The sequence below is a fragment of the Lithobates pipiens genome, unplaced genomic scaffold, assembly GCF_037356315.1.
Source record: "Lithobates pipiens isolate NorthernLeopardFrog02 unplaced genomic scaffold, aLitPip1_a1.2 Scaffold_10, whole genome shotgun sequence".
NCBI lineage: Eukaryota > Metazoa > Chordata > Amphibia > Anura > Ranidae > Lithobates > Lithobates pipiens.
This window is the reverse complement of record NW_027507686.1, coordinates 55,878,389-55,906,355: the sequence shown is the minus strand read 5'-3', so window position 1 is coordinate 55,906,355 and position 27,967 is coordinate 55,878,389. Positions and strand designations below refer to the sequence as shown.

Below are 27,967 nucleotides of genomic sequence, written 5' to 3'. Positions count from 1 at the left end.
TAGAGAAGATCGTGATGGATCGCTACCTCCGAGCACTTCCTACTGACCTGCAACGCTGGGTGGGACAAGGTGATCCTAAGGATGCAAACGAACTTGTCAACCTTGTGGAGAGGTTCCAGGCGACTGAGGACTACCTCCGTGATGTTCCTGCAGCATCTTCACCTCCCCGGAGCGCCAGACCTGTGCCGTCAGCTGGTAAGAGACTTCCATCTATTGGGGGAGTGTGGAGGGCTGCTGATGGAGGGATAAGGGCTCAAGTGGTGTCTCAGGGACAAAAGACTGGTGATGGTCCCGGGTGGCTAAGGGGCTCTAAAAAGGACTCCTTGCCAAGGAGACCAGCCCCTATCCAGTGTTGGAGATGCCATGAGGCGGGACACGTGTCTGCCCATTGCCCTCTTACCTCTGAACCCATGGAATGTGACGCTAGCCGGCGCCAGTCGCTATTTGCGGAACCATCTTGTGCTGCAGTTCCTGGACTAGAGACTGAACCGCAAATCTGCAACATCACAATCAATGACTTTCCTGTTAAAGCGTTAATGGACTCAGGAAGCCTCGTAACCTTGGTGCATGCTAGCCTGGTGGCTGGGGACTTAGAGCCTAACAAGCATATGAGTGTTGTGTGCATACATGGTGATACAAAAGTGTACCCTATAGTGCGGGCTAAAGTCGGGACTAAACAAGGCACCGTACAATATGAAGTGGGTGTGGTTAAAAACCTCATGCATGATGTAATATTGGGCCGCGATTTTCCGTTATTCTGGGCTCTCTGGGAAAAAAGAGAAATCCCCAAAAGGAGTGAGGATACCTCTAAGGAGGTTGCCTTGTCCGCTGTGAATGATAAAAGTATGCAGGATGAAAATGATTGTTTTCCTTTGCAGGTCCTGGTTGGGGAGGAGGATCCTCCCACTGAGCAAAATATACTAGACTTAGAGGTGTCTAGGGATAATTTTGGGGCTGCACAATTACAGGACCCCACTCTCAAAAATGCGAGAGAGCAGGTTACTGTTATGAATGGGGTACCTCAGGAACCAGATGCTGAAAAAAGATTTCCACATTTTTCGGTGACTAATGATCTTTTCTATAGAGTCAATAAGATTAAGGATGAGATTGTGGAACAGCTTCTGGTACCTAAGCCGTACCGGCGTCAGGTGCTTGACATGGCTCATAACCATGTTCTTGGGGGACACTTGGGGACTGACAAAACGAGAGAGAGGGTTCTCCAGAGATTTTTTTGGCCGGCCATATATGATGACATTAAAAAATACTGTGAGTCGTGCCCCACATGTCAGGTTAATGCCCCAGTGTCTCATTTTCGCAGTCCTTTGGTTTCGCTCCCTATTATAGAGGTGCCTTTTGAGCGTATTGCCATGGATTTAGTGGGTCCCATTGTAAAGTCAGCTAGAGGACACCAGTATATTTTGGTAGTCATGGATTATGCGACTCGCTATCCTGAGGCTGTACCCTTAAGAAACACTGCATCTAAAACAATTGCACGTGAGTTGTTTTATATGTTCTCTAGGACTGGGATCCCCAAAGAAATCCTAACTGACCAAGGTACGCCATTTATGTCGAAAGTAATGAAGGAGTTATGCAAACTATTTAAAATCTCACACATCCGTACCTCTGTATACCACCCCCAGACGGACGGATTGGTGGAGAGATTTAATAAAACTTTGAAACATATGTTGAAGAAAGTGGTGGAAAAAGATGGTCGTGACTGGGATCATTTATTACCCTACCTCATGTTTGCTATTAGGGAAGTGCCCCAAGCGTCCACCGGGTTCTCACCATTCGAGTTGGTCTATGGTCGTCACCCTAGGGGTCTACTGGACATCGCAAAAGAGACATGGGAGAATGAGTCCACCCCATACAAGAGTGTTATTGAACATGTAGCACAAATGCAGGACCGTATAGCCACTGTAATGCCCCTCGTAAGGGAACACCTCCAGAGGGCTCAAGAGGCCCAAAGTAGGATTTACAACCGGTCCGCAAGAATCAGGACATTCAACCCAGGCGATAGGGTCCTTATACTAGTCCCCACTGTTGAGAGTAAATTCTTGGCGAAGTGGCAAGGTCCTTATGAAATTGTTGAAAAGATCAGTGAGGTGAACTACAAGGTGCACCAACCAGGTAGAAGGAAGCCTTTCCAAGTTTATCACATAAACTTGATCAAGCCCTGGAAAGACAGGGAATCCTTGGTGGCGACAAATACTGTTAATAATTTGTCACAACCAATCCCTCCAGTCAAGGTAGGTGATACTCTATCAGTGTCACAGAAACAGGAGGCTCAGGAATTTCTACAGAAAAACAAAAACAAGTTCTCTGACCTCCCAGGGCGTACACACCTCATCCATCATCACATTGAAACTGAGCCTAGAAGCAGAGTAAACCTTAAGCCCTATAGGATACCGGAGGCACGTAGGGAAGCCGTATCTGCCGAGGTAAAACGTATGCTTGCTCTGGGGGTAATTGAGGTGTCCCAGAGTGAATGGTCCAGCCCAATTGTGCTAATCCCAAAGCCCAATGGAACTTGGAGGTTCTGTAACGATTTCAGAAAGTTGAATGAGATCTCCAAGTTCGATGCGTATCCTATGCCCAGGGTAGATGAGTTAATTGAGAAGTTGGGTAACGCCAGGTACATAACCACCCTCGATCTCACAAAGGGCTACTGGCAGATTCCACTGTCTGCTGAGGCTAAAGAGAAAACGGCATTCTCTACCCCTGATGGACTATTCCAGTATGTAGTGATGCCATTCGGGTTACATGGAGCGCCTGCAACCTTCCAGAGGTTGATGGACTTAATTCTGCGACCACATCGTGATTACTCAGCTGCCTACCTCGATGATGTGGTCATTTTTAGCCCTGATTGGGAAAGTCACCTCTGTAAGGTACAGGCCGTGTTGGATGCCATAAGTGATGCGGGGTTGACCATAAATGCCGAGAAGTGTGCTCTAGCCCTAGAAGAGGCCAAATATCTGGGCTACATTATTGGGAGAGGGTTGATTAAGCCACAGCTAAATAAGATTGAGGCAATACAGAATTGGCCTAGACCCCTGACAAGGAAACAGGTTAGAGCTTTCCTGGGTATTACGGGGTATTACCGTAGATTTGTGCCGAACTTTGCCTCAGTTGCTGCTCCACTAACTGACTTGACAAAGGGCGGAAAGACAGCAATGGTCACGTGGACCCCAGAGGCCGAGAAGGCTTTCCAAAGCCTTAAGTCTGCCTTGTGCCAACCACCTGTGTTAATCACCCCCGATTTCAGGCGAGAATTTCTGGTCCAGACAGATGCCTCTAACACAGGCTTAGGTGCAGTACTCTCACAAGTAGTGAATGGTGAGGAGCATCCAGTGACGTACTTGAGTAGGAAACTAACCCCGGCCGAGAAAAATTATGCCATTGTGGAGCGAGAATGTTTGGCAGTAAAGTGGGCTCTAGAAGCTTTAAAGTATTACTTGCTAGGCAGGAAATTCAAGTTGGTGACAGACCATGCCCCCCTAACATGGATGAAGTTAAACAAGGAGAGAAATGCAAGAGTGACTAGATGGTTTCTGTCCCTACAAAACTTTAATTTCACTGTGGAACACAGGCCAGGGAAATTACAGGCAAATGCTGACGCATTGTCGAGGGTAAGTTGTCTGTGGGGACAAAAGGCTCAGCCCTCCGGTCTGAAAAAGAGGGGGGGGATATGTAGACATGTCACTGGAGAAGTGATCGAGGGGGTGTACATCTCACCTAGGTTGCGACAGAGTGTGAGATGGTAAATCCAGGATGGATCAGTTTCTCAGCAGCGATATGCTGTTGAGTGGTTAAGTAATTTTGCCGGGCCTGGGTTTATATGGAATGGCAGGTAGGTTTGGTAGAGGGACCTGTCATTCCACATCCCCCGATCCAGTTCTGGGTTTGGGATCAGGTGAGCTTTGATCCTAATTAGCCTGGGAAGGTAAAGGCTCTGCAAGGCCTGCAGGTGATTGCTCCCAGCCAGGGAATGAACAGCCTGTATGTTGAAGGAAGCTGCAAGCACAGACACTGCTGGAGCTAAAACCCACCCTGCGATATCCAGACGAAAAGACGCTGTCTTTATAAATGTCAGATAGGTGAGAAGAACCTGTTAGTAAGCGCCCAGCCGGGCTAGGTCTTTTGTTTATTTTGTTGTACTTAGAAAGCACGGTGTTGCTGTATGTTTTGTTTGCTGGACTGTTTGTACCACGAATAAACGCCAAGATCTGCTTCATATATTCCAAGTCTGCTGTGAACTGTGTCCAAACACACCCTACCCCGGGAAGATCCCTTACAATATATATATATATATATATACACACACATTGTATGTAAACCCATTTACTATGATGCTTTTGAAGAAAAAAAAAACACTACCGTTATAACAAGTAAGGAGAACAGGGGCTAGATTTGCAATGGATAAGTTAGGTTGGTGTTACCTGATAAATTACTTTACTCCATTCCTCCCCATATTTAGAGATATTCAAATGCATAACATCTACTTGCTTGAGATCCCATTCTGACTTTAAAAACTCTTCTTTTGACAATTCAGTTACTTTTTCAGCATTAGAAATGGGAATCAACTGCACATCAATACCTGAGGGAAGAGAAGATATAACCAAATTAACTATATCTAGTATACTTCCAACCATATATAGGGGATCAAGTAAAACACACTTCAATCCTGTAGACATGGCCATATATACAGTGGGGATGGAAAGTATTCAGACCCCCTTAAAAATTTCACTCTTTGATATATTGCAGCCATTTGCTAAAATCATTTAAGTTAATTTTTTTTCATTAATGTACACACAGCACCCCATATTGACAGAAAAACACAGAATTGTTGAAATTTTTGCAGATTTATTAAAAAAGAAAAACTGAAATATCACATGGTCCTAAGTATTCAGACCCTTTGCTGTGACCATTGGTGTAGCATAGGGGTTGCAGGGGTCACAATTGCAACCCCGCCCCTAGCTCCAGGGGGCCCCAGCAGCCTCCCTGTCATATTATCATATCTTCCACAAAATCCAGCTCCAATCTGCCCTAGGGCCCCACAGCCACACTCCAGTACTGAGCTTCTACTTTGCCTTACACTGCCCACACCCCTCTGTTCCCATTGGCTGGGGAGAAGCTATGAGCCATTTCCTGAATAGAGAGTAAAGAACAACCAGGGCTCGAGTGCTGCGGGAACGCATGGGAACGGCGTTCCCGTACTATTTCCACAGCGGGAACGCCGTTCCCATTAGCTGTCTGAGCCGGGCTGAGGGTATGCAGCGCGTAGTCCGCGCCGCTCCTCAGCCGCCGAGTGACTGGTTGCTAGGCAGGGGCCGCTCCGCATCTAGCAACCGGTCACATGACTTCGGCCGTGCACGTGGGCACGCACTGGCGCGACACCGTCAGTCAGTGTGACACACGCTGCGTGCCGGACTGTCCTCCCGCTCCCCTCTACGCAGTGCCTCCTGTTGCCACAGCCGCTGCACTTTTCAAGTTTACTTCTTCTCCCCCCAGAACAGAAGGGAAGAGAATAAATACCAGGAGGTCAGTCACTAGTGTGTAAGTAAGTTGCATTCTGCAATACCCTGCCAAATTGCCAATACTCATCCATACTCTGCAATACCCTGCCAATACTCATCCATACTCTGCAATACCCTGCCAATACTCATCAATACTCTGCAATACCCTGCCAATACTCATCAATACTCTGCAATACCCTATCAGTATCAATACTCTGCAATACCCTGCCAATACTCTGCAATACCCTATCAATACTCTGCAATACCCTGCCAATACTCTGCAATACCCTATCAATACTCTACAATACCCTATCAGTATCAATACTCTGCAATACCCTGCCAATACTCTGCAATACCCTATCAATACTCTGCACTACCCTATCAATACTCTGCAATACCCCGCCAATACTCTGTAATACCCCGCCAATACTCTGCAATACCCCGCCAATACTCTGCAATACATACCCTGCCAATACTCTGCAATACCCTGCCAATACTCTGCAGTACCCTATCAATACTCTGCAATACCCTGCCAATACTCTGCAATACCCTATCAATACTCTGCAATACCCTATCAGTATCAATACTCTGCAATACCCTGCCAATACTCTGCAATACCCTATCAATACTCTGCACTACCCTATCAATACTCTGCACTACCCTATCAATACTCTGCAATACCCCGCCAATACTCTGCAATACCCCGCCAATACTCTGCAATACATACCCTGCCAATACTCTGCAATACCCTGCCAATACTCTGCAGTACCCTATCAATACTCTGCAATACTCTGTCAATACTCTGCAATACTCTGCAATACCCTGCCAATACATACCCTGCCAATACTCTGCAATACCCTGCCAATACTCTTCAATACTCTGCCAATACTCTTCAATATCCTGCCAATACTCTGCAATATATACCCTGCCAATACTCTGCAACACCCTGCCAATACTCTGCAATACCCTATCAATACTCTGCAATACATACCCTGCCAATACTCTGCAATACCCTGCCAATACTCTTAAATACTCTGCCAATACTCTGCCAATACTCTGCCAATACTCTTCAATACCCTGCCAATACTCTGCAATACCCTGCCAATACTCTGCAATACCCCATCAATACTCTGCAATACTGTGCCGATACTCTGCAATACCCTGCCAATACTCTGCCAATACACACCCTGCAATACCCTATCAATACTCTGCAATACCCTGCCAGTACTCTGCCAATAAATACCCTGCCAATACTCTGCAATACCCTGTCAATACTATGCAATACTCTGCCAATACTCTGCAATACATACCCTGCCAATACTCTGCAATACCCTGCCAATACTCTGCCAATACACACCCTTCAATACCCTATCAATACTCTTCAATATTCTTCCAATACTCTTCAATATCCTGCCAATACTCTGCAATACATACCCTGCCAATACTCTGCAATACCCTGCCAATACTCTGCAATACATACCCTATCAATACTCTGCAATACCCTGCCAATACTCTGCAATACATACCCTATCAATACTCTGCAATACCCTGCCAATACTCTGCAATACATACCCTATCAATACTCTGCAATACCCTGCCAATACTCTGCAATAAATACCCTATCAATACTCTGCAATACCCTGCCAATACTCTGCAATACATACCCTGCCAATACTCTGCAATACCCTGCCAATACTCTGCAATACCCTGCCAATAGTCTGCAATACCCTGCCAATACTATGCAATACCCTATCAATACTCTACAATACACACCCTATCAATACTCTGCAATACATACCCTGCCAATACTCTGCAATACCCTGCCAATACATACCCTGCCAATACTCTACAATACTCTGCCAATACTCTACAATACATACCCTGCCAATACTCTGCAATAACCTATCAATACTCTGCAATACTGTGCCAATACTCTGCAATACCCTGCCAATACTCTGCAATACCCTATCAATACTCTGCAATACCCTGCCAATACATACCCTGCCAATACTCTGCAATACCCTGCCAATACTCTGCAATACCCTGCCAATATTCTGCAATACCCTATCAATACTCTACAATACATACCCTATCAATACTCTGCAATACCCTGCCAATACTCTGCAATACCCTATCAATACTCTGCAATACCCTGCCAATACATACCCTGCCGATGCTCTGCAATACTCTGCCAATACTCTTCAATACATACCCTGCCAATACTCTGCAATACCCTATCAATACTCTGCAATACCCTGCCAATACTCTTCAATACTCTGCCAATACTTATTCCTGTTTGTGGGATATTTTCTAATGGGCTGTGTAACAGAATTTGGAACAGGGTGTATTTGTGGTAGAAATTCCCTGCGAGGGAAAGATCATCACCCATTGTGTTGATTGTTTTGTTTGACACGTTATTTTGTTTTTGTAAACTGGCACTTTACAATAAATGTTGTACTGTATTTTTTGTGAAGTATATATGCATATGAGCGTACCTTTTTTTTTTTTTTTTGGTGGGGGAATGGATCTTGGGTGGGAGTTCCCACACTTTTTTTCTTCCAATATGGGGAAGTGTCTGTGCTGTGTGCTGGCAACATGGAATGATAAGCAAGCTCAGCGAGACAAGAGGAGGAGAGTGCTGTCCTGTAGCCATGATGGGACCAATGTCACTGGTGAGGTCTGACACTGCTCAGTGTCTCCTAGTCACTAGCTGGGATTCTCTGTACCCCTGCCCCCCCCCCCCCACCCAGGGATTTCTACTTACCCCACTTCCCTGATAACTGGGCAAAAGACACACACCTCTGGTGACCGGGGACCAGGAAATACCTGCCAACACTGACAGAGAAACCTTCAGAAATTTCTAAAACAAATCTCTTAACACCTCCCCGGGGGGCCCTGAAGGGCTGCAGGCTCCAGATTTTGTGTCACGTGGCTTTGCCCTCCCAGATCTAAATTGCCCCCCCCAAAGTCCCTGAACACCCCCTCCACCCTGCATGCTATTCTTGACTGCTGATCTCCTTTCCCATTACAGCACTCTATACTGTTCCTCCTCCACAGGGCTAAAATCACATTCCTTTACAACACAGTCAGTTAGCCATGATCTGCACAGGGTGTATCTGCCTACTGCAACTACACTGCCGTTCCAACCAGTGAATTTCACAGGTCAGAAAGGCAACATAAAAGCCAGATACATCCTGTGAAGACTGACAGACTGTGTGTAAAGGAATGTGATTTCAGCCCTGTGTAGTGTAGGGGGGAGGGAGCTGTATACAGTGCTGGGATGGGAAAGGAGCTCTGCCAAGTGACCTTCCAGGGGTCCCTGTCCTCTGATTCTTCAGCGGTGATCCCTGTCCTCTGATGTAAAGAGAAACTCTGGGAACTCCAAACTCTTATGCCGCGTACACAAGACTGGACTTTCCATCGGAATGTACTCTGACAGTCTTTGACTGACTTTTTCGACGGAGTTCCGCTGAAATGGACTTGCCTACACGCGATCACACCAAAGTCCAATCGTTTAACGCAATGGCGTACGATGGGACTAGAAAAAGTTCAGTAGCCAATAGCTGCCCTTGTGTCGTTGTTGGTCCGTCGGACCTGCATACAGACGAGCGGTTTTCTTGATAGGAACTGGTTCCCGCGGAGTTCCGGCGGAAAGATTTGAAACATGTTCTTTTTCTAAAGTTCATCAGATTTTTCGACAGAAAAGGTCAGATGAAGCCCACACACGATCGAGTTGTCAGACGGATTCGTTCCATCGGAACTTTGCTGTCGAACAGTCCGGTCATGTGTACACGGCATTAAGCCACTTTGAGTATCTTGACGTGTGATGGATGTATCTGCACGCACGTTGGAAATAGTGGGGGGACCAAGTCAACTTTTACATCGGGGCCTACAAGCTTCAAGTTACGCCTCTGGCTGTGACACTCATATATTTAACTCAGGTGCTGTCCTTTTCTTCTGATCATCCTTGAGATGGTTCTACACCTTCATATGAGTCCAACTGTGTTTGATTATACTGATTGGACTTGATTAGGAAAGCCACACGCCTGTCTATATAAGACCTTACAGCTCACAGTGCATGTCAGAGCAAATGAGAATCATGAGGTCAAAGGAACTGCCTGAAGAGCTCAGAGACAGAATTGTGGCAAGGCACAGATCTGGCCAAGGTTGCAAAAAAATTTCTGCTGCACTTAAGGTTCCTAAGAGCACAGTGGCCTCCATAATCTTTAAATGAAAGATGGTTGGGACGACTAGAACCCTTCCTAGAGCTGGCCGTCCGGCCAAACTGAGCTATCGGGGGAGAGGAGCCTTGGTGAGAGAGGTAAAGAAGAACCTAAAGATCACTGTGGCTGAGCTCCAGAGATGCAGTTGGGAGATGGGAGAAAGTTGTAGAAAGTCAACAATCACTGCAGCCCTTCACCAGTCGGGGCTTTATGGCAGAGTGGCCCGACGGAAGCCTCTCCTCAGTGCAAGACAGATGAAAGCCCGATGGAGTTTGCTAAAAAACACCTGAAGGACTCCAAGATGGTGAGAAATAAGATTCATAGAACTTTTTGGCCTTAATTCTAAGTGGTATGTGTGGAGGAAACCAGATGCTGCTCATCACCTGTCCAATACATTCCCAACAGTGAAGCATGGTGGTGGCAGCATCATGCTGTGGGGGTGTTTTTCAGCTGCAGGGACAGGACAACTGGTTACAATCGAGGGAAAGATGAATGCGGCCAAGTATATCCTGGACAAAAACCTTCTCCAGAGTGCTTAGGACCTCAGACTGGGCCGAAGGTTTACCTTCCAACAAGACAATGACCCTAAGCGCACAGCTAAAATAATGGAGTGGCTTCACAACAACTCCGTGACTGTTCTTGAATGGCCCAGCCAGAGCCCTGACTTAAACCCAATTGCCCATCTCTGGAGAGACCTAAAAATGGATGTCCACCAATGTTTACTATCTAACCTGACAGAACTGGAGAGGATCTGCAAGGAAGAATGGCAGAGGATCCCCAAATCCAGGTGTGAAAAACTTGTTGCATCTTTCCCAAAAAGACTCATGGCTGTATTAGATTAAAAGGGCGCTTCTACTAAATACCGAGCAAAGGCACCGAATACTTAGGACCATGTGATATTTCAGTTTTTCTTTTTTAACCTCCCTGGCGGTACGATTATTTTGGATTTTAGGTGCTAAAAGCGGTACCATTATTTTGCATGAAAATTTGGCGTTTTATATTGTAGTCCTGTAATTCTTAGGAATAACTCTCTTAAATCTGTCCAAACCAGAGTCTAGCAGACATCCCGGGTATAATAAAAATTGAAAAATGAAATCATAAATTATAATATGATAAATAATTATAAATAATTGTACCAAATAATAATATAACAATAATAAAAATTATTCAATAATGTAATCAAATCAAAAACACTGAAATTTGCTCAGCTGCAGAATTGTCACTGTCATTACTTTTCAGTATTTGATGACGGATCTCCCCACAAATCGATATCGCTCAATTCTGCGAGTGATTCTAATTTATTATCGCTGTTTTCTAGCTGGTCTAAAACCATTTTTGATGTAAAAGGACAGTTTTGGTTGCTATGGACAATCTCCAGTTTCCAGGCATAAAGAACAGTTTTTATTTTATAAAACTGCATGCAGGACACTGGACAGACTACTAGGGACAAAGGGGATGTGAAATATTTACATACAGCAATGTAATCTGTAAGATTACATTATACTGTATGTTTACTGTTTGTTTCACTTTTTGAATTTGGCGCCGATCTCCGTCCCCGTGCGTCGCAACGCTCGCAGGGAACGGAGATCGGCGATGTGATAGATCGAGCGAGACATGGCTCGCTCCTACAGCGGGGAGACAACGCTGGATCCGAGGGAGAAGGTAAGTAAACCTCCTCCTGGATCCAGCGATGCGGTCCCGAGTCTGGCTCGGGGTTACCGCTTTTGGTATGAAAATTCCACCCCGAGCCAGACTCGGGAATACCGCCAGGGGGGTTAATAAATCGGCAAAAATGTTAACAATTCTGTTTTTTTTGTCAATATGGGGTGCTGTGTGTACATCAATGACTAAAAAAATGACCTTAAATGATTTTAGCAAATGGATGCAATATAACAAAGAGTGAAAAATTTAAGGGGGTCTAGATACTTTCCGCCCCCACTGTATGTATCTGAAACATTTGGATTGACACCCACGAAATGGCAAATAAACACAAGACTGCCAAGAAAGTCTCCATTTAGTTCTAATCTTTCTTACCTTTTTTAAGTTGGTGTGTTTAGAGGTAACTTCACTTTTGTGGGAAAAAATATATAAATATATATAAAAAAAAGAATTGTTAATTCCTGCTTGTGTGATTGGAAAAGGATGGCACATCCAGTACCTGTATGTGCTGCCGCATTGCCTACCCATATACACTTTCAGGAGCACGCAGTAGCACAATCTGTGATCGCTGTGTCACACAGCGGATCATAAATCGGAGTACACGGCCACTTTTATTTGCCCTGTACCATGTGCTTGTGCTATGTAATCTGCCCCCCTGTAAACTGTAAAAAAACTCCCTGAACCTGATACTTCCTGTATCTTCTCTCTGTACTGACCACGAAAATCAGGGCTGCTGAGCTCAGAGTGCATCCCTCTGTCATCCGCAGCTATGCTCTCTGCTCTCTCCCCCTCACCCCCTCCTCCTTGCCTGTCAGCTCCCTCTCTGTGTCTCTTTCTACGCCCCCCCCCCCCCCCACTATTATTAGAAATAAAAAAAAACTACAATGGTCACTGTCAGCCCCTCTAGTAGAACATTTGTAAGTCATTTCTAAAAACGAGCATTGTAAATACCTACTTAGGGCTCATAGTTCATACAAACATGTTTTCTTAGAGGAACAAATGATTGACAGTTAATACTTCTTATGTCTGCCGAAAACCCAATTTTAAAAACCAGCAGGTAAACCTGGACATACAAGATCTTCTCGCCATATACTCACCATTCATGTATAATTATAATTAATTACCTGGATTTGTTTTCATGCCAAACGTCAAATTACAATTCTGTTTGTCAAATGGAAACTTATATAGGTCAAGAGAACATAAGGTCACGATCTTAAGAGTTTTTCTCCTCCGAATGGTGCCATTGTAATTGAGCTCCATGTATAGAACATCAAGAGAGTCCTCCTCTGTCCTGGCAAAAATATTGTGAAAAAGTCGCGTTTACAGGGCAGGTGAAACTAACATATATATATGAATTATTAAATTGTTAAAAAAAAGCCAAATCAGGGACTGATAGTGAGCGCCACTCTGTGAGGATGCCAACCTAAGCTCTTTATCTCTCTGCTAAAAGTGAACACATGTCAATTCACTATAAGGACAATTTCAGATAAGAGTGTGGCAGGCACCAAGGTGTAATACTAAATCTACAGTGGTGTGAAAAGTGTTTGCCCCCTTCCTCATTTCCTGTTCCTTTGCATGTTTGTCACACTTAAGTGTTTCAGAACATCAAACCAATTTAAACAATAGTCAAGGACAACACAAGTAAACACAAAATACAATTTGTAAATTAAGGTGTTTATTATTAAAGGTGAAAAAAAATCCAAACCATCATGGCCCTGTGTGAAAAAGTGATTGCCCCCTAAACCTAATAACTGGTTGGGCCACCCTTAGCAGCAACAACTGCAACCAAGCGTTTGCGATAACGTGCAATGAGGCTTTTACAGCGTCCTGCAGATAAAGGAGAAAAAAGAGAGAGAGGGGCGCCTCTGGGTGCAGATTTTTCAAAAGGTTTTATTTTCAGTGTAAAAACATAAAATTTTGCACTCACATTTAGTAGGCAAAAAGTAAGCATTAAACACAGAGGGTCATCTGGTGTATCTGATTATGGGATGTCAGCCAGTGATCTGGTCCACATCTGTCATCTCGTTGTTCCTGTTCCTCTCACATGAGGTCCATTACAGGTGTTTTTTATGAAGCAGCCGGCTTATGGTGGACACGAGATGTGCGGTCTTCAGAACGAGGCTTGGGAGGCAGAGATGACCAGGGCGCGGGGCTGTGACGTCAGAGGGTATGCGACGCGTTTCTTGAGCGCGCGGGTCGAGATTGTCGGACGACCGCGCTCTTTCATCAGGCAGAATCTGGAGGAATTTTGGCCCACTCATCTTTGCAGAATTGTCCTAATTCAGTTACATTAGAGGGTTTTCGAGCATGAACGGCCTTTTTAAGATCATACCACAACATCTAAATAGGATTCAGGTCAGGACTTTGGCTAGGCCACTCCAAAGTCTTCATTTTGTTTTTCTTCAGCCATTCGGTGGTGGACTTGCTGGTGTGTTTAGGATCATTGTCCTGCTGCAGAACCCAAGTTAATTTCAGCTTGAGTACACGAACAGATGGTCGGACATTCTCCTTCAGGATCTCTTGGTAGACAGCAGAATTCATAGTTCCTTTTATCACGGCAAGTCTTCCAGGTCCTGAAGCAGCAAAACAGCCCCAGACCATCACACTACCACCACCATATTTTACTGTTGGTATAATGTTCTTTTTATGAAATGCAGTGTTCCTTCTACGCCAGATATACTTGGACACACACCTTCCAAAGAGTTCCACGTTTGTCTCATCGGTCCACAGAATGTTGTCCCAAAAGTCTTGGGGATCATCAAGATGTGTTGTGGAGAAATTGAGACGAGCTTTGATGTTCTTTTTGCTCAGCAGTGGTTTTCTCCTTGGAACTCTGCCATGCAGGCCATTTTTGCCCAGTCTTTTCCTGATGGTGGAGGCATGAATGCTGACCTTAACTGAGGCAAGTGAGGCCTGCAGTTCCTTGGACGTTGTTGTGGGGTCTTTTGTGACCTCTTGGATGAGTCGTCGCTGCGCTCTTGGGGTAATTTTGGGGGCGGCCGGCCACTCCTGGGAAGGTTCACCACTGTTCCATGTCTTCGCCATTTGTGGATAATGGCTCTCACTGTGGTTCGCTGGATTCCCAAAGCTTTGGAAATGGCTTTATAACCCTTTCCAGACTGATAGATCTCAATTACTTTCTTTCTCAATTGTTCCTGAATTTCTTTGGGTGTCGGCATGATGTGTAGCTTTTAAGGATCTTCTGGTGGACCTTACTGTGTCAAGCAGCTCCTATTTAAGTGATGCCTTGATTGTGAACAGGTGTGGCAATAATCAGGCCTGGGTGTGGCTAGAGAAATTGAACTCAGGTGGGGAGAACCACAGTTATAGTATGTTTTAACAAGGGGGGCAATCACTTTTTCACACAGGGCCATGATGGTTTGGATTTTTTTTCACCTTTAATAATAAACACCTTCATTTACAAATTGTATTTTGTGTTTACTTGTGTTGTCCTTGACTATTGTTTAAATTGGTTTGATGTTCCGAAACACTTAAGTGTGACAAACATGCAAAGGAACAGGAAATGAGGAAGGGGGCAAACACTTTTTCACACCACTGTATGTCTGGGCAAAGATGGAAAAATGTATTTACTACATTTATGCAAAACATGCACATTTCATCATGTTTTTTCAGTTAGTAAAGAACAAATGTCCGTAGAGCCTGCCTGTGAGCCTGTTACTTTATGAACACGCTGCCTTTGCGGTGCTCAAATCCCATAATGTGTTGTCCAGTTTTCCTAAGTTCACCTCTGCCCAACTACATAATATCTCCCCTTATTTTTTATTTTTTTTATTTCTTTAGATGGGCAGAGGGGGAGGCGTTTTGCATGCCTCAAAGAAGAATGATACATTAGCCGTTGGTGCCACTTCTCTTAGAAGAACAAAGATTTGGGGGGGCATACTCTAAAAAATGCATTAAAGATGGTGCAGCCATAAGATCATACAGACAGAACAAAAGATTGCAGAGCACACATAAAAAATGCCATTTAACTCCTGCAAGGCTATTTTAAACACCTGAGCATATTTAGAAAATATGGGGATTTGGTTACACATATAGTGCTAAGCCCACTACCACGCCAAAGTACCCCAATATCAATGGGTTCTACGCTATCCATAGAATGGAAGATCCTGCTTCTATGAACCATGAGAGAAATACACTCCTCTATATGGGAGAAATAAAGGACTACCCCTATTACCCAGGATAGTCAGCAAGTGGTTAAAGACTTTTTGAAGAGTAGATCAGCCAACATTTATGGACCAGTGGAGATACATACAGCTGTCTCAATTTATTTGGAGTATCCCGTAACCCATTCGATAGTTAAAACAATTCAACATTATTGAAATATGTATGCAATATAAAGACCCACCACAATATTATATTTCTCTTTTCTATAGAGCTCTGATGTCCTTGCAAAACCCTGGGTATCAGAACTATATAGGCCATTGGGAAAAAGACTTACAAATTACACTTACAGAAAAGCAAAAAGGTAATACAATTTTCCTATATGCCCACTACCTCGAGTAGAATGACAGAGATACATTTTAAACTTCTTACTCGATGGCATCATACACCAGTAAAATTACAGACGATGTTTAGTTCAACTTCGCCCCTGTGCTGGAGGGAATGTGAAGATCGAGCTAGACATGGGCACATGTGGTGGTTTTGCCTTAAGATACACCCATATTTGGAGGAAGTGGCAAAAGTGATCTCTCTGATATTGGGGCGAGTAATTTGATGTGAACCATTGACTTTTTTATTTCACTCTATGAACAAAACAGATAAATATAGGATGTCTATGACTCTATTGTTAATTGTCTGTAAATATCTGATCCCGCTATATTGGGGAAAATGCCAAACACCTACTATCTCACAGTTGCTACAAAGGGTTGATGAGCTCCGTCTAATGGAAGAAATAACTTGTAGAAATAACGGGCTGATAAGAAAATATGGCAAGACATGGGCAAAATGGTTAGAATTTAAGAATAGTAAGTTATATTATTAAATAATTTTAGTCTCCAATAGTAAGTCGGAATATGATTTATTACTTCATACTAATTAATCTTACTGTTTCTGCATCCTCCCAACAGTTTTACTTCTATATTTGTCATAGGTTCCCCCTTATCTCCCCTTTTACTTTTTCTCTATTTTTCTATCCTATCCTTTCCCCTCTCCCCCTTTCTTCCTTATTTTTTATTTTTTTCCTTTGTTTTTTCTTTTATGTTTTTTTTTCTGTTGCTCTCGCCCTCCTCCCTTTACCCTGCTATCGGAAGGGAGAGGATGGGAATTAACAAGATACATTGCATGGTATGTGTTTCAAGATATTGTTTGGAATTTGCTGAATTGTTGAAAATAAATATAAAAAAATGAATTAAAAAAATTATATTAATCCTAATTTAAATGTATTTGGCTAGAGTTGGTCTCTGATTATACCTATGGTGCTAGAACAATATCATAGTTTTATTCATTTGGAGTCTTCCTTATTTACTTGTGTAAATTTGTGGTCTTATGCACATTTTAATTTCCACTTTCACAAGTTACTGAAATAATAAATATTATGTTTTAGTCACTTACATTTCAGATATAGTGATGTCCGGAATCCAGACTGAACCCTCTGGAATGAAGATACGTTTTATGTCACAAAAATCACTTGGTTCCCACGATAGGAACTCATTTTGCCACACCTTTCATTAAAATAGAGAAAAATCAATATGTTGAAATTAAATTCACTGTTGTTTCTTTAAAGGAAAAGTTATATAATTTAGTTTTAGCAAATAGTTATTAGGAGCTTAACCTCCTTGGTGGTACGATTATTTCGGATTTTAGGTGCTAAAAGCGGTACAATTATTTTGCATGAAAATTTGGCATTTTATATTGTAGTCCTGTAATTCTTAGGAATAACTCTCTTAAATCTGTCCAAACCAGAGTCTAGCACATCCCGGGTATAATAAAGTTTGAAAAATGAAATCATAAATTATAATATAATAAATAACTATAAATAATTGTACCAAATAATAATATAACAATAATAAAAGTTATTCAATAATGTAATCAAATCAAAAACACTGAAATTTGCTCAGTTGCAGAATTGTCACTGTCATTACTTTTCAGTATTTGATGACGGATCTCCGCACAAATCGCTGTCGCTCAATTCTGAGAGTGATTCCAATTTATTATCGCTATTTTCTAGCTGGTATAAAACCATTTTTGATGTAAAGGGACAGTTTTGGTTGCTATGGACAATCTCCAGTTTCCAGGAATAAAGAACAGTTTTTATAATATAAAACTGCATGCAGAACACTGGGTAGACCACTAGGGACAAAGGGGATGTGAAATATTTACATACAGCAATGTATTCTGTAAGATTACATTATACTGTGTGTATACTGTGTGTTTCACTTTTTGAACTTGGCGCCGTTCTCCGCCCCCGGGAGTCGCAACGCTCGCAGGGCACGGAGATCGGCTCCGTGATAGATCGAGCGAGACACGGCTCGCTCGTACAGCGGGGAGACACCGCTGGATCCGAGGGAGAAGGTAAGTAAGCGTCCTCCTGGATCCAGCGATGCAGTCCCGAGTCTGGCTCGGGGTTACCGCTAATGGTACAAAAATTCCACCCCGAGCCAGACTCGGGAAGACCGTCAGGGGGGTTAAAGTAGAACTAAATTCAAAACTTTTCATTTTGGATAAAGTAATGGAGGGTTATAACTCGTTTTTTTCCATCTATGTCACATTGGGGAGATTTCCCTTCACTGCCTGTCCCAAAAACGGGAAGTGAGGAGAAATCCTTCCAAAGTGAGAGAATCCTGGAGTGTCACCAGAGTCCCCATTGGAAGATTTCCCCTCTATTATTCTGGTGTTGTGATGGACTGCCTGGCACCTCATCTGGGTGCTTCTGCCAAATAGTACTTCCTGTCCTCCAAACCCTTCCAGTAGCCAAGAGCTAATAACAGCCCTTTATCCCAAGCATCATACACAGACAAGATGTTGGGGTAAAGACCAAAGGAATGACTCTTTATTCAAACTCAGACACATACTTTATACGTCCCATGAGGCCATTTCCCTCTTGGGGATATTAGCATGAAAATGCAAACTTCAAACAAATCCAATTAACAACCGACAATCAACAATGATCTTAATTAAACAGTAAACTAATTAACAACTAGTCCTTAGACAAGTTTTGGTGACTCGGGTGAGTGCTCACACAGACAGTTCGGCACCAGTTCCCCAGAAAGGAAACCCAGGGATAATTATCTTCATAAATTTCTTGAGGGAGATTGTTGATATATATTTTTGTCCCAAGTGGAGGAGCTTCTCCGACTCAGTCTGCAGGAGGGCCACCATATTCCCTCTGACCACTAACCTATACAAGGAAGCTGTCCCTGCCAGGAGAAGACAGTGATTATTGCTAGCTGCTTTACCAGTGAAAATCGCAAGTAAAATGTGGCAGGCTGGTTGTACATAAATTGATTGATAGATCATCTTGGTACATTCAGCCTGCCCATACATGGATCGAAAGATACGTGTAATACTCTGGCTCTTGATAGATGTCTTCTCTAACTGCATCAAAGGCTAACAATCATAATTCAGGAACACATTCCCCTGTTATCACTTGACTTAGGGCAACATCTAGTATTTTAGCATGAGAAAGAAATGTTTACACGACCCAGTTTGCATGAAAACTGTATCAGTAGACGGGCGTGCACAGCTTCATATCATATTGGTACAAACTACTAAAACAGGTATGGGTGCACAATCAAAGTTGAGATGTTTTTTCACTCATTCAGACTACTTTGCAGTGTAGTGAATCAGGCTCACTGTTTTTCTAAAATAATTGTTAAAGCAGATTTTTTACCCCTTAACCACTTGCCTACTGGACACTTTCACCCCCTTCCTGCCCAGTCCAATTTTCAGCTTTCAGAGCTGTTGCACTTTGAATGACAATTGTGCAGTCATACAAACCTGTACCCATATGACATTTTTATCCTTTTTTTTCACAAAATTCAAGCTTTTTTGTGGTGGTATTTAATTGCCACTGGGTTTTTATCTTTTTATTTTTTTTGCCCAACAAACCAAAAAATACCAAAATGAAAAAAAAAACAAAAAAACACTTTTCTTAGTTTTTGTCATAAAATTAGGCAAACAGGTAATTTTTCTCTATATATCCCCAGTACTATGCGCTCCTAAAGATGAGTAAATCATCACAAATTGTAACCACAGGTAGCTGCTGCTTGATCTAAATTAAATAGTCTTTATATAGAGAAACAAAAGTCCAATCACTCCAGCAGCACTTCACCAAAGAAATTGAATAAAGGATGGCCATTGCTTGACACAATATTGATGAGCTTTTTTTAATATATTACATTGTGAGTGCAAAATGTAACGGTTTTTAAGTAAAGTATGTGAAACAAAACTATGGGGATTGCCTGTGTTATCTATGCTTTTACTTCCAGCGGACTCTAAGCCCTTGTACACACGGTCGGAGAATCCGTCGGAATGTGTCCTAACGGACCGTGTCGTCAGATAATCTGACTGTGTGTGGTATGCATCTGACTGATTCCGTGTGTTGTATGTTGGAAATATTTCCCGACCAACTGGGCCGGTCGGACCTAATCCGATCATGTTTAGCGAATCTTGATCGGACCAAGTGCCACGCATGCTCAGATCAAATTCCTACATCAAAGCTATTGGCTACTAGCCTGAATGTAGTCCCATCGTAACGAAATTACGTCACCGAGTTCTTGGCAACCGCTAAATCAGACAACTTGGTCCGACCATGTGTATGCAACAGTTTCGGACACAATCCGTCGGACTAAATTCCGACAGACAAAATCCGATGGATTTGGTTGCCAAAATCTCCGACCGTGTGTACGTGGGCTGAGAGCAAGTGAACTGCTTGTTGCTGTGGTTTGGATCACTAAGCGTATTTTGCCAATCAGTGATGAAAGGCGACAATTAGCGTTGAGTGAGGTGGCATAGGGGGAGTGAAGCACTGTTTTTCACCAGTGGTGGGTTGAAGTGGATCATAAGCTCATCATAAGCTAACATCTACAGACAATTGATTACCAGGGAATGGGATTTGGCTGTTCTGATTCTTATATGCACTACTATCACTGGGAGGTCATTTTTTTCGTTCACTGATGTCGCTTGCTCTGATGGGCACTGATAGGCAGCACTGTTGGGCACTGATGAGGCAGCACTGATGAGCACTGACGAAGAGGCACTGGTGGACACTGATGAGGCTGCACTGATAGGCGGCACTGATGGACACTGATAGGCGGTACTGATGGGCACTAATAAGCGGCATTGATGGGCACTGATAGGCGACACTAATGGGCAGCACTGATGACAAGGCACTGTCAGGTGGCACTAATAGGTGCTGATTGGCAGCACTGATGGGCACTGTTGGGGCTGCACTGATAATCAGGACACTTATTATCAGTATATATGTCCCCTTTGACACGGGCCGGTTACCGGCTCTCCTCACACGCTGTCAGCGTGAGGAGAGGAATGCTGATAACTGGAAAATGCTGTTTACACTGTGATCAGCTGTGATTGGACACAGCTGATCACATGGTGAAGGACTGCTGTGATTGGCCCTTTACTCTGATCTGTAATCAGCTATAGCACGGTTGGCAAAGAAATGGATTTGGCTTCTCTCTATCCTACTCCCCTTCCCTCTTATGCACACATATCATTTTTCTTCTTTATTTTTTGTTTACTTGATTTATTTTTTTAATAAAAATGTATTTCAGCCTGCCCCCCTATCCTCTGTCACTTGCCTAGGTGGTTGATGTCAGTGCCCCATCTGCCTCCTGGGGTATGTGATGTTAATTTCCCAGGCAGCATAGGGAGCCCTGCACGTCACCCCATTCACTAACAAAGGAGAGGGGCAGGCCTAGCACCAAAACAGGGAAAAGATGGCACAGCCTTCCAAACACATCACAGAGAAACATGGTGGTGTGGGACGCGGTGGCGGCTGCTGAGGAGTGGATTTTAGCAGTACAACACTGGATCCAGTATGTGGGTAAGTAACTGAATCGTGCACAGCCCAGCATTAGGTAAGTGGGAAAGAAAAAAATAATAATAAGAGGAAGGGTGAAATTCTTCTTTTTAAATAATGAGTTTTCTTTTACTACTTGCATCTGCATTTCTGCCAGTAGCCGCTTTCAAAAGAAACAATGTTAAGACAGTTATTAAAAAAAGTGATTTACTGAGGCAGATGAAAGTTTTTGCCTGGGGGCCCTTTGCTTGCAGTTCTCAGCTAGTAAATATGCCCCCCGGTAAGGCATCTAATTGGGAAGGTGTTCAATATGTTTTCCTGGTGAATCATTACAGTTCATGCCCTCTACCTCTGAGTAGCGCTAAGTGGAATCCTCATAATTGTCTACATGCGGAACAAGGCAGAACAACCTGTTCATCTTAGAATTAGAAAGGCAGCTTTTGTACTATGAAGTGGAATGTCATGATTATATCCTTTGTATCTCTTCTATCACAAATGTCACATCATTCCTTCAGGCTGTTTTCTTATTCATTAAAGGTACTTCAAAAGTTACACATTTCTTACCATTTCAAAGTCCATCAGCGATGTAAATATCTGTAACTTTTCATCCTGTAGAAAACAATTATAGACTGTTTTTTAACATTATGGAAGAAACAAATGGCACACATTTAAGAAAATGTTTAAATGATATTATTTGAACTTGTATTCCTCAACACACTTTTGAACAGGCTTTTACCTCCATATTAAACTTACTTGAAACCCCCTATTATTGGAGTTACAAAGGACTAACTGTCATGCTACTAGAGTGTTAAAGGAGTTGTAGTGATTGAAGTGACTGCTGTATATTATAAGAGACTACTATGTGACTTTTATGTTACATTGAGATGCACATTAGAAGCGGTTTCCATGTTGGAGATATGAGTGCTAGGCTACAGAAGAACTTTTCGCAGTTCTGCCATGGTGCCAACCTGCTGCTAACAAAGCAAACAGAATATTGGAATGCATTAAAAAGGGGGATTAGTTCCAGAGATAAAACGATAATTCTCTCGCTCTACAAGACTCTGGTCCGGCCACACCTGGAGTATGCCGTCCAGTTCTGGGCATCGGTCCTCCGGAAGGATGTACTGGAAATGGAGCGAGTACAAAGAAGGGCAACAAAGCTGATAAAGAGTCTGGAGGATATTAGTTATAAGGAAAGGTGGCGAGCACTGAACTTATTCTGATATCTTATATGATTTCAATATACAAATACCGAAAACCATACTGGTGACCCCACAATAGGGAAGGGAGTTTAACAAGACTTGTGGTTAAAATTAGAAGAAAAGAGTTTTAACCTTAAACTACGAAGAGGGTTCTTTACTGTAAGAGCGGCAAGGATGTGGAATTCCCTTCCACAGGCGGTGGTCTCGGCAGGGAGCATTGATAGTTTCAAAAAAACTATTAGATAAGCACCTGAATGACCGCAACATACAGGGATATACAATGTAATACTGACATATAATCACACACATAGGTTGTACTTGATGGATTTGTGTCTTTTTTCAAACTCACCTACTATGTAACTATGGTACTAGATACATTTAAGTTTATGCAAATGTGTATGAGTAAGTGTATGGGAACATTAACAGTTAAGATTTCTTATTTTATCCTCTTTGGTCTATTAAATATACTATCAATAATATTTTGTTATATTTCTATGGCGTCCCTTTAACTGGGTCTTTACACCAGAGGGGCGGGAAGGACTGCCTGATCATATGACCAATATTGCCTGTCAAAGTTGTCTCATGACCAGGAGCCTATCCCACTGGTTCACTAGAGTTCGGGAGATGTCTTTGACAGCACAGAAGCCTTGGCGGTCCATCCGTTACATGGGTGCCTGAAATCAAGAGCTACCCTGTTTCCCCTTAAATAAGCCCTAGTTAAAGTACTTGTAGGTCTTATTTTCAGGGTAGGGATTATTTTTGGGGAAACAGGGTAGGGCTTATTTGGGGGATAGGGCTTATATTGCAGCCATCACTGACAATCACGCTAGGTCTTATTTTCGGGGAAACGGGGTAGGGCTTATTTGGGGGTAGAGCTTATATTGCAGCCATCACCAACAATCACGCTCGGTCTTATTTTCAGGGAAACAGGGTATGCTGTGTCCTGTGCACTTTCTAGTACTATTTCAAGCAGTGTTATCAGCCCTGCACAGAATACCGATGTGAACTACAGAATTCCTCCCAATATTTTATGATGATAATTAGAGGAGTAGGTGTTCTGTAATCCTAATATATTCCATAAATATTGTACAGTGAGTAAGCGTTGTGACCCTAGGATAGAAAATGTGTTCCTGGTAGGTCTAGGTGTGTATAAAGAAAAATAAATGAAAACTAAGGCAGCTGCCATATCTGGACTAGTAAGTTGCAAAATATTACATTCTTGTTTTGAGTTTGGAAATTCTTCAAAGACTACTGAGTTGGGAAGACTTGCTGAAACTTCCAAGTTACAGAAGACTGCAATACTGTTAACGTTTACGTCACGTGAACTAGAAGTAGGCTTCCATGCATACTCTGCATGTTTAATTAGACCTTGTACCTAAATTGTAAGCTCCACTTTTTAAATATGTTCCCCTCCCTCTTTCAGAAACTCTGCATATGGGGAAAAAAAATTAGATAATATAATGAATTGTCCTCCAGCTTTGGCCTATGGCACTTAGACTGGCCTTACAGACCAAACCTCAGATATGAGATATGAACAAAGCATATCCTTCTATCCTTCTATAGTGTATACTTGTATCAGATAAGAGCACTAAGAAATTGATTCTGGTGCAGTTATGCGTAGAAACCATTCAGTTTCCATGTTTTTTTAATCAAAGACTTATTAACCAGGCTTAAGTTAGAAGCTGATTGGCCGCCATTCACAGCTGCACCAGATTATACACTCACCAGGTTTAGTAAATCAACCTCCTATTGTCATTTCTGTCTGCTTCTTCATTCTTCTGCTATCAGCATGAATCCCTCCTGATATGTTTTCCTGACACCAAGAGAAAAAAAGTGACAGGGGAGGGACCGCCAGCTGATTGACAGCCTCAGCTCTGTTCCTGTGTGCTGTGTAGAGGGGTGTGTTCCTTCCCTCCAATCTGCTGTCAGAGCTCTCCTCCCTGAGCTCTGTAGAGTGCAATCTCAGCTCCCGGCCCCCTGTTTTTTCTGACAGCTCAGACAAACTTTATACAGTTTGTTTGAATGGTTGTAGAGAATGAAAGCTAAAGGAATTTTTTTTTTATCAGATAAACTGAATCAACTTATGTAGAAGGATTTGCTGGAATATATATACAATATATGAGATATAGATAGATAGATCTATCTGTAGCACCCTGCTTCTAATGAGCAGACGCTATTGTTTTTGCAAATTTAAGTTGTCTGAAGCTGCAGATTGGCTCAGGCTAATTATTTCAAAGTTCAACTGGGTTGGGCTAGTTTCCACTTGGCCGTAGGTATCTCTGTCTCCTATGGTAAGTGTTGGAAATGCAGCAGGCTGAATGCATTGAATACCCCTTTTACTCAGAAATAGCCCAGTAGGAGTGGTTCACCCACTGTGCATTCTGGATGGGGGTTCTTATGGCTTATGCCTTAATCGAGGCTTACCTGTAGGTTAAAGTGGTTGTAACGGGTTTACGACCACTTTACCAGTTCCTAATGCGAAGTGCAACAGTTCTCTCAGCTTCACTACAATGTCCACTTGTAATTCTTCAGCCCCTTGAGCTCTTAGTCTCTCACTGGTCTCTCTGATTCACGGACTTTGAATCCCATGAGCTCCTTAAGACTTTTTTTGCGATGGTATCTCCCTCAAGCGTCACCCGTGCTTCCCTGCTGGGTCCCTAGCTTGGCACTCCAGATACCTTTCAAGCTTCACCCCCGATAACTGGCTCGGTCCCTGGCTTGACACACAAGGCTGCTCTGCAAAGGTCAGCTCCCCTGGTTGGGTCCCTAACTTGATCCCTGCCTGAAGTCTCCCGATTCTCCACCATGCCGTTCCCTGGTAAAGGTGGTTGGTCCCTTAGTGGTGACAGCTTTCCTTCTATCTCCGACCACAACAGGTTCTCCAACCGGCAGAACTGGCACTTTTGTTTGGACTGCAAGCCGCAGTCCCAACCCTGCACTGCCCTCTTACTTATGGATAGGCCCTCACACAGTCTGGTAGTCTGATGCCCCTGGGATAGACCCAATCTCTGGCCTAGCAGCCTGGGGCAGATGACACACGTCCACCCTGACAGCAGTTCAGGTGGCACAGAACATAGATCACCTGACTCCACCTGAATATATAGGTTCTCCCAGCAGGCCAAGGGATTCAATAAAACCCCTGCCCATTGGCTGAGATACCCCATATACCTATAACTTGACCGTGAAATCGCCTTCTCACATCTAATGCCACCAATACCTGGTCACCATGGGGCAGAAGAGAAAAGTACAACAAGGCCAAACTTAGGGAGAAATCAATGGATCTCTAACAATTATCTACAGTAGTTACTCCTGAGAAGGAATTTGCTGCGGAGCTCCATGACAAAACCCCAGGGTGCTACATCCTCCCCCTGCCCAAGAAACTACGTCTTGGAGCTTACAAAACAATTTGAGCTCCCAAGCCTCAGAGCCGATGTCCTGGCAAAAACTGGGATGGGTAGGGAAACAGGGAAAGGATAAACAGTATAACAAAATATGTGTGGCGTACCACATGAATAAGCATTAGTATCAAACATGAAATAGTCACGTATGACATTCAGATATCAAAATAGTTATTTACACTTTAAAGGCAGCACAGCAATAACACTGCTGGCTGACTATCTATCTAATGAACATCATGGGCAAAGTAGTTCCAAAACATTTGGGGTGCCAAGGTTCGCCATCACTGGCCTAGGGTCACTGGTCCAATATCTGGAAATGCTCCCTCTGTTCCATCAATCTATAGGTACCCTACATACTATCCCACTCCCAAAACCCAGAGGATCAGAAATAGAAAAAAGAAAACGTGATACAGGTGCTACACCTAATAATTAGATGGCATTATCCCAACCAGCCTGCTATATGTTACAGTTACATATAACAACCAGATAAAAACATGAGATCCAAATCAGCCTGTAACTAGTCCCATAGGTATTTATTTACTAAAGCTAGAGAGTGCAAAATATGTCACATTTCTGCATAGAAACTAATCAGCTTCTAACCTCAGCTTGTTCAATTAAGCTTTGGCAATACAACTGATTGGTTTCAATGCAGAATTGTGACTAATTTTGCACTCCCTAGCTTTAGTTAAAAAAAAAAATATAGTGTCTAACGGGCCTTCTATACCTCATTCAGAACTGGCACCCCATTCCACTCAGGTTCACCCTGATATGATGTATCAGAACCATATCCCACCTATACCATTTGCATCTGAGAGTGGCAGCATTACTCAAGATGCTACCTCTAAGCAAGATGTAACTCTCTGCAAATCCATGGTATGTGTGTGAGCCGCTCAGGCTGCTAGGAAATGTAGTCCTGTGCCAGCATCTGTGAGTGCTAGTTGGAAAGGAGCCCACCCATGCTCCAGAGAATGATAGATAAGAGCAGAAGATCCAGGGAGCCAGTGGCGGGGGTCCAGGCTGAGACTCCCACTTGTCTACACACAGCAGGTCTTGTTCTAATGTGTGGCTCCCGGGATCTTCTGCTCTTTTATGTCAAGATGTAACTCCACCCATCCATCGCCCAGTAGATCTACCAGATACGATTTTAGTGGCTGCCTATCAAAAAAATAATAATAGAAAAGGCAGAAGAGGGGGAAAACACAGAAATAGGGAGAAAAGACAAACTACACAAACTATAAAGATCCTTAATCTTTCATTACATACATTGTCTCCAGAGGAAACCTCACTTTCCAGCAGAGGACTTCATTTTCCCTTCATGTTATTTGTCAATCTCCAATCAATTTATTAGGAACTTTTTAGGCAAACGGTATTACAATATACAGGTGGTCAAGTACAGTTTGACTACATATCCCACCACCAACATATACTTTAGAAGAGTCCCTCTTTCCTGACCCCAATGATACTATGGGGGTTATTTATGAAAGGCAAATCCACTTTGCACTGCAAGTGCACTTGAAAGTGCAGTCGTTCTAAATCTAAGGGGTAAATCTGAAATGAGGGGAAGCTCTGCTGATTTTATCATCCAATCATGTGCAAGCTAAAATTCTGTTTTTTTTATTTTTCTCGCATGTCCCCCTCGGATCTACAGTGACTTTACTTCCAAGTGCACTTTCAGTGCAAAGTGGATTTGCCTTTAGTAAATAACCCCCTATGTGTCTAGCTCATTTGGAAGATCTTTATACTGATCTTGATGAGGATAAATATAATATGATGCTGATGTTAACACAACAACTCCCAACTTCTCCCCTAGTAAAGCATACCACGTTTCTTCCGTAGTCCATTTTTAATCCTACACACTTTAAAGGGACTTACTTCCAGAGCTCCTATCATGTAGTTTACTCAGATTTACAAAGGATGTGTAGTTCCATATTGGCCACTCAACCAACCCATTCTAATCTTACCATTCAGGAAC

The 27,967-nt window shown here is 43.0% G+C and overlaps 1 protein-coding gene across 1 annotated transcript in view; it reads right to left on the bottom strand.

The window, feature by feature from the left end:
• Positions 1-27,967, bottom strand: part of LOC143930732 (5-hydroxytryptamine receptor 3A-like) — a 67,255-nt gene that overhangs the window by 26,269 nt on the left and 13,019 nt on the right. The window contains exons 3-6 of the mRNA XM_077455293.1: positions 21,960-22,004; positions 16,970-17,079; positions 12,523-12,689; positions 4,440-4,597 (exon numbers count right to left, since the gene is read on the bottom strand). Coding sequence (XP_077311419.1) covers positions 4,440-4,597; positions 12,523-12,689; positions 16,970-17,079; positions 21,960-22,004 — 480 coding nt within the window. The remainder of the gene's footprint in view (positions 1-4,439; positions 4,598-12,522; positions 12,690-16,969; positions 17,080-21,959; positions 22,005-27,967) is intronic.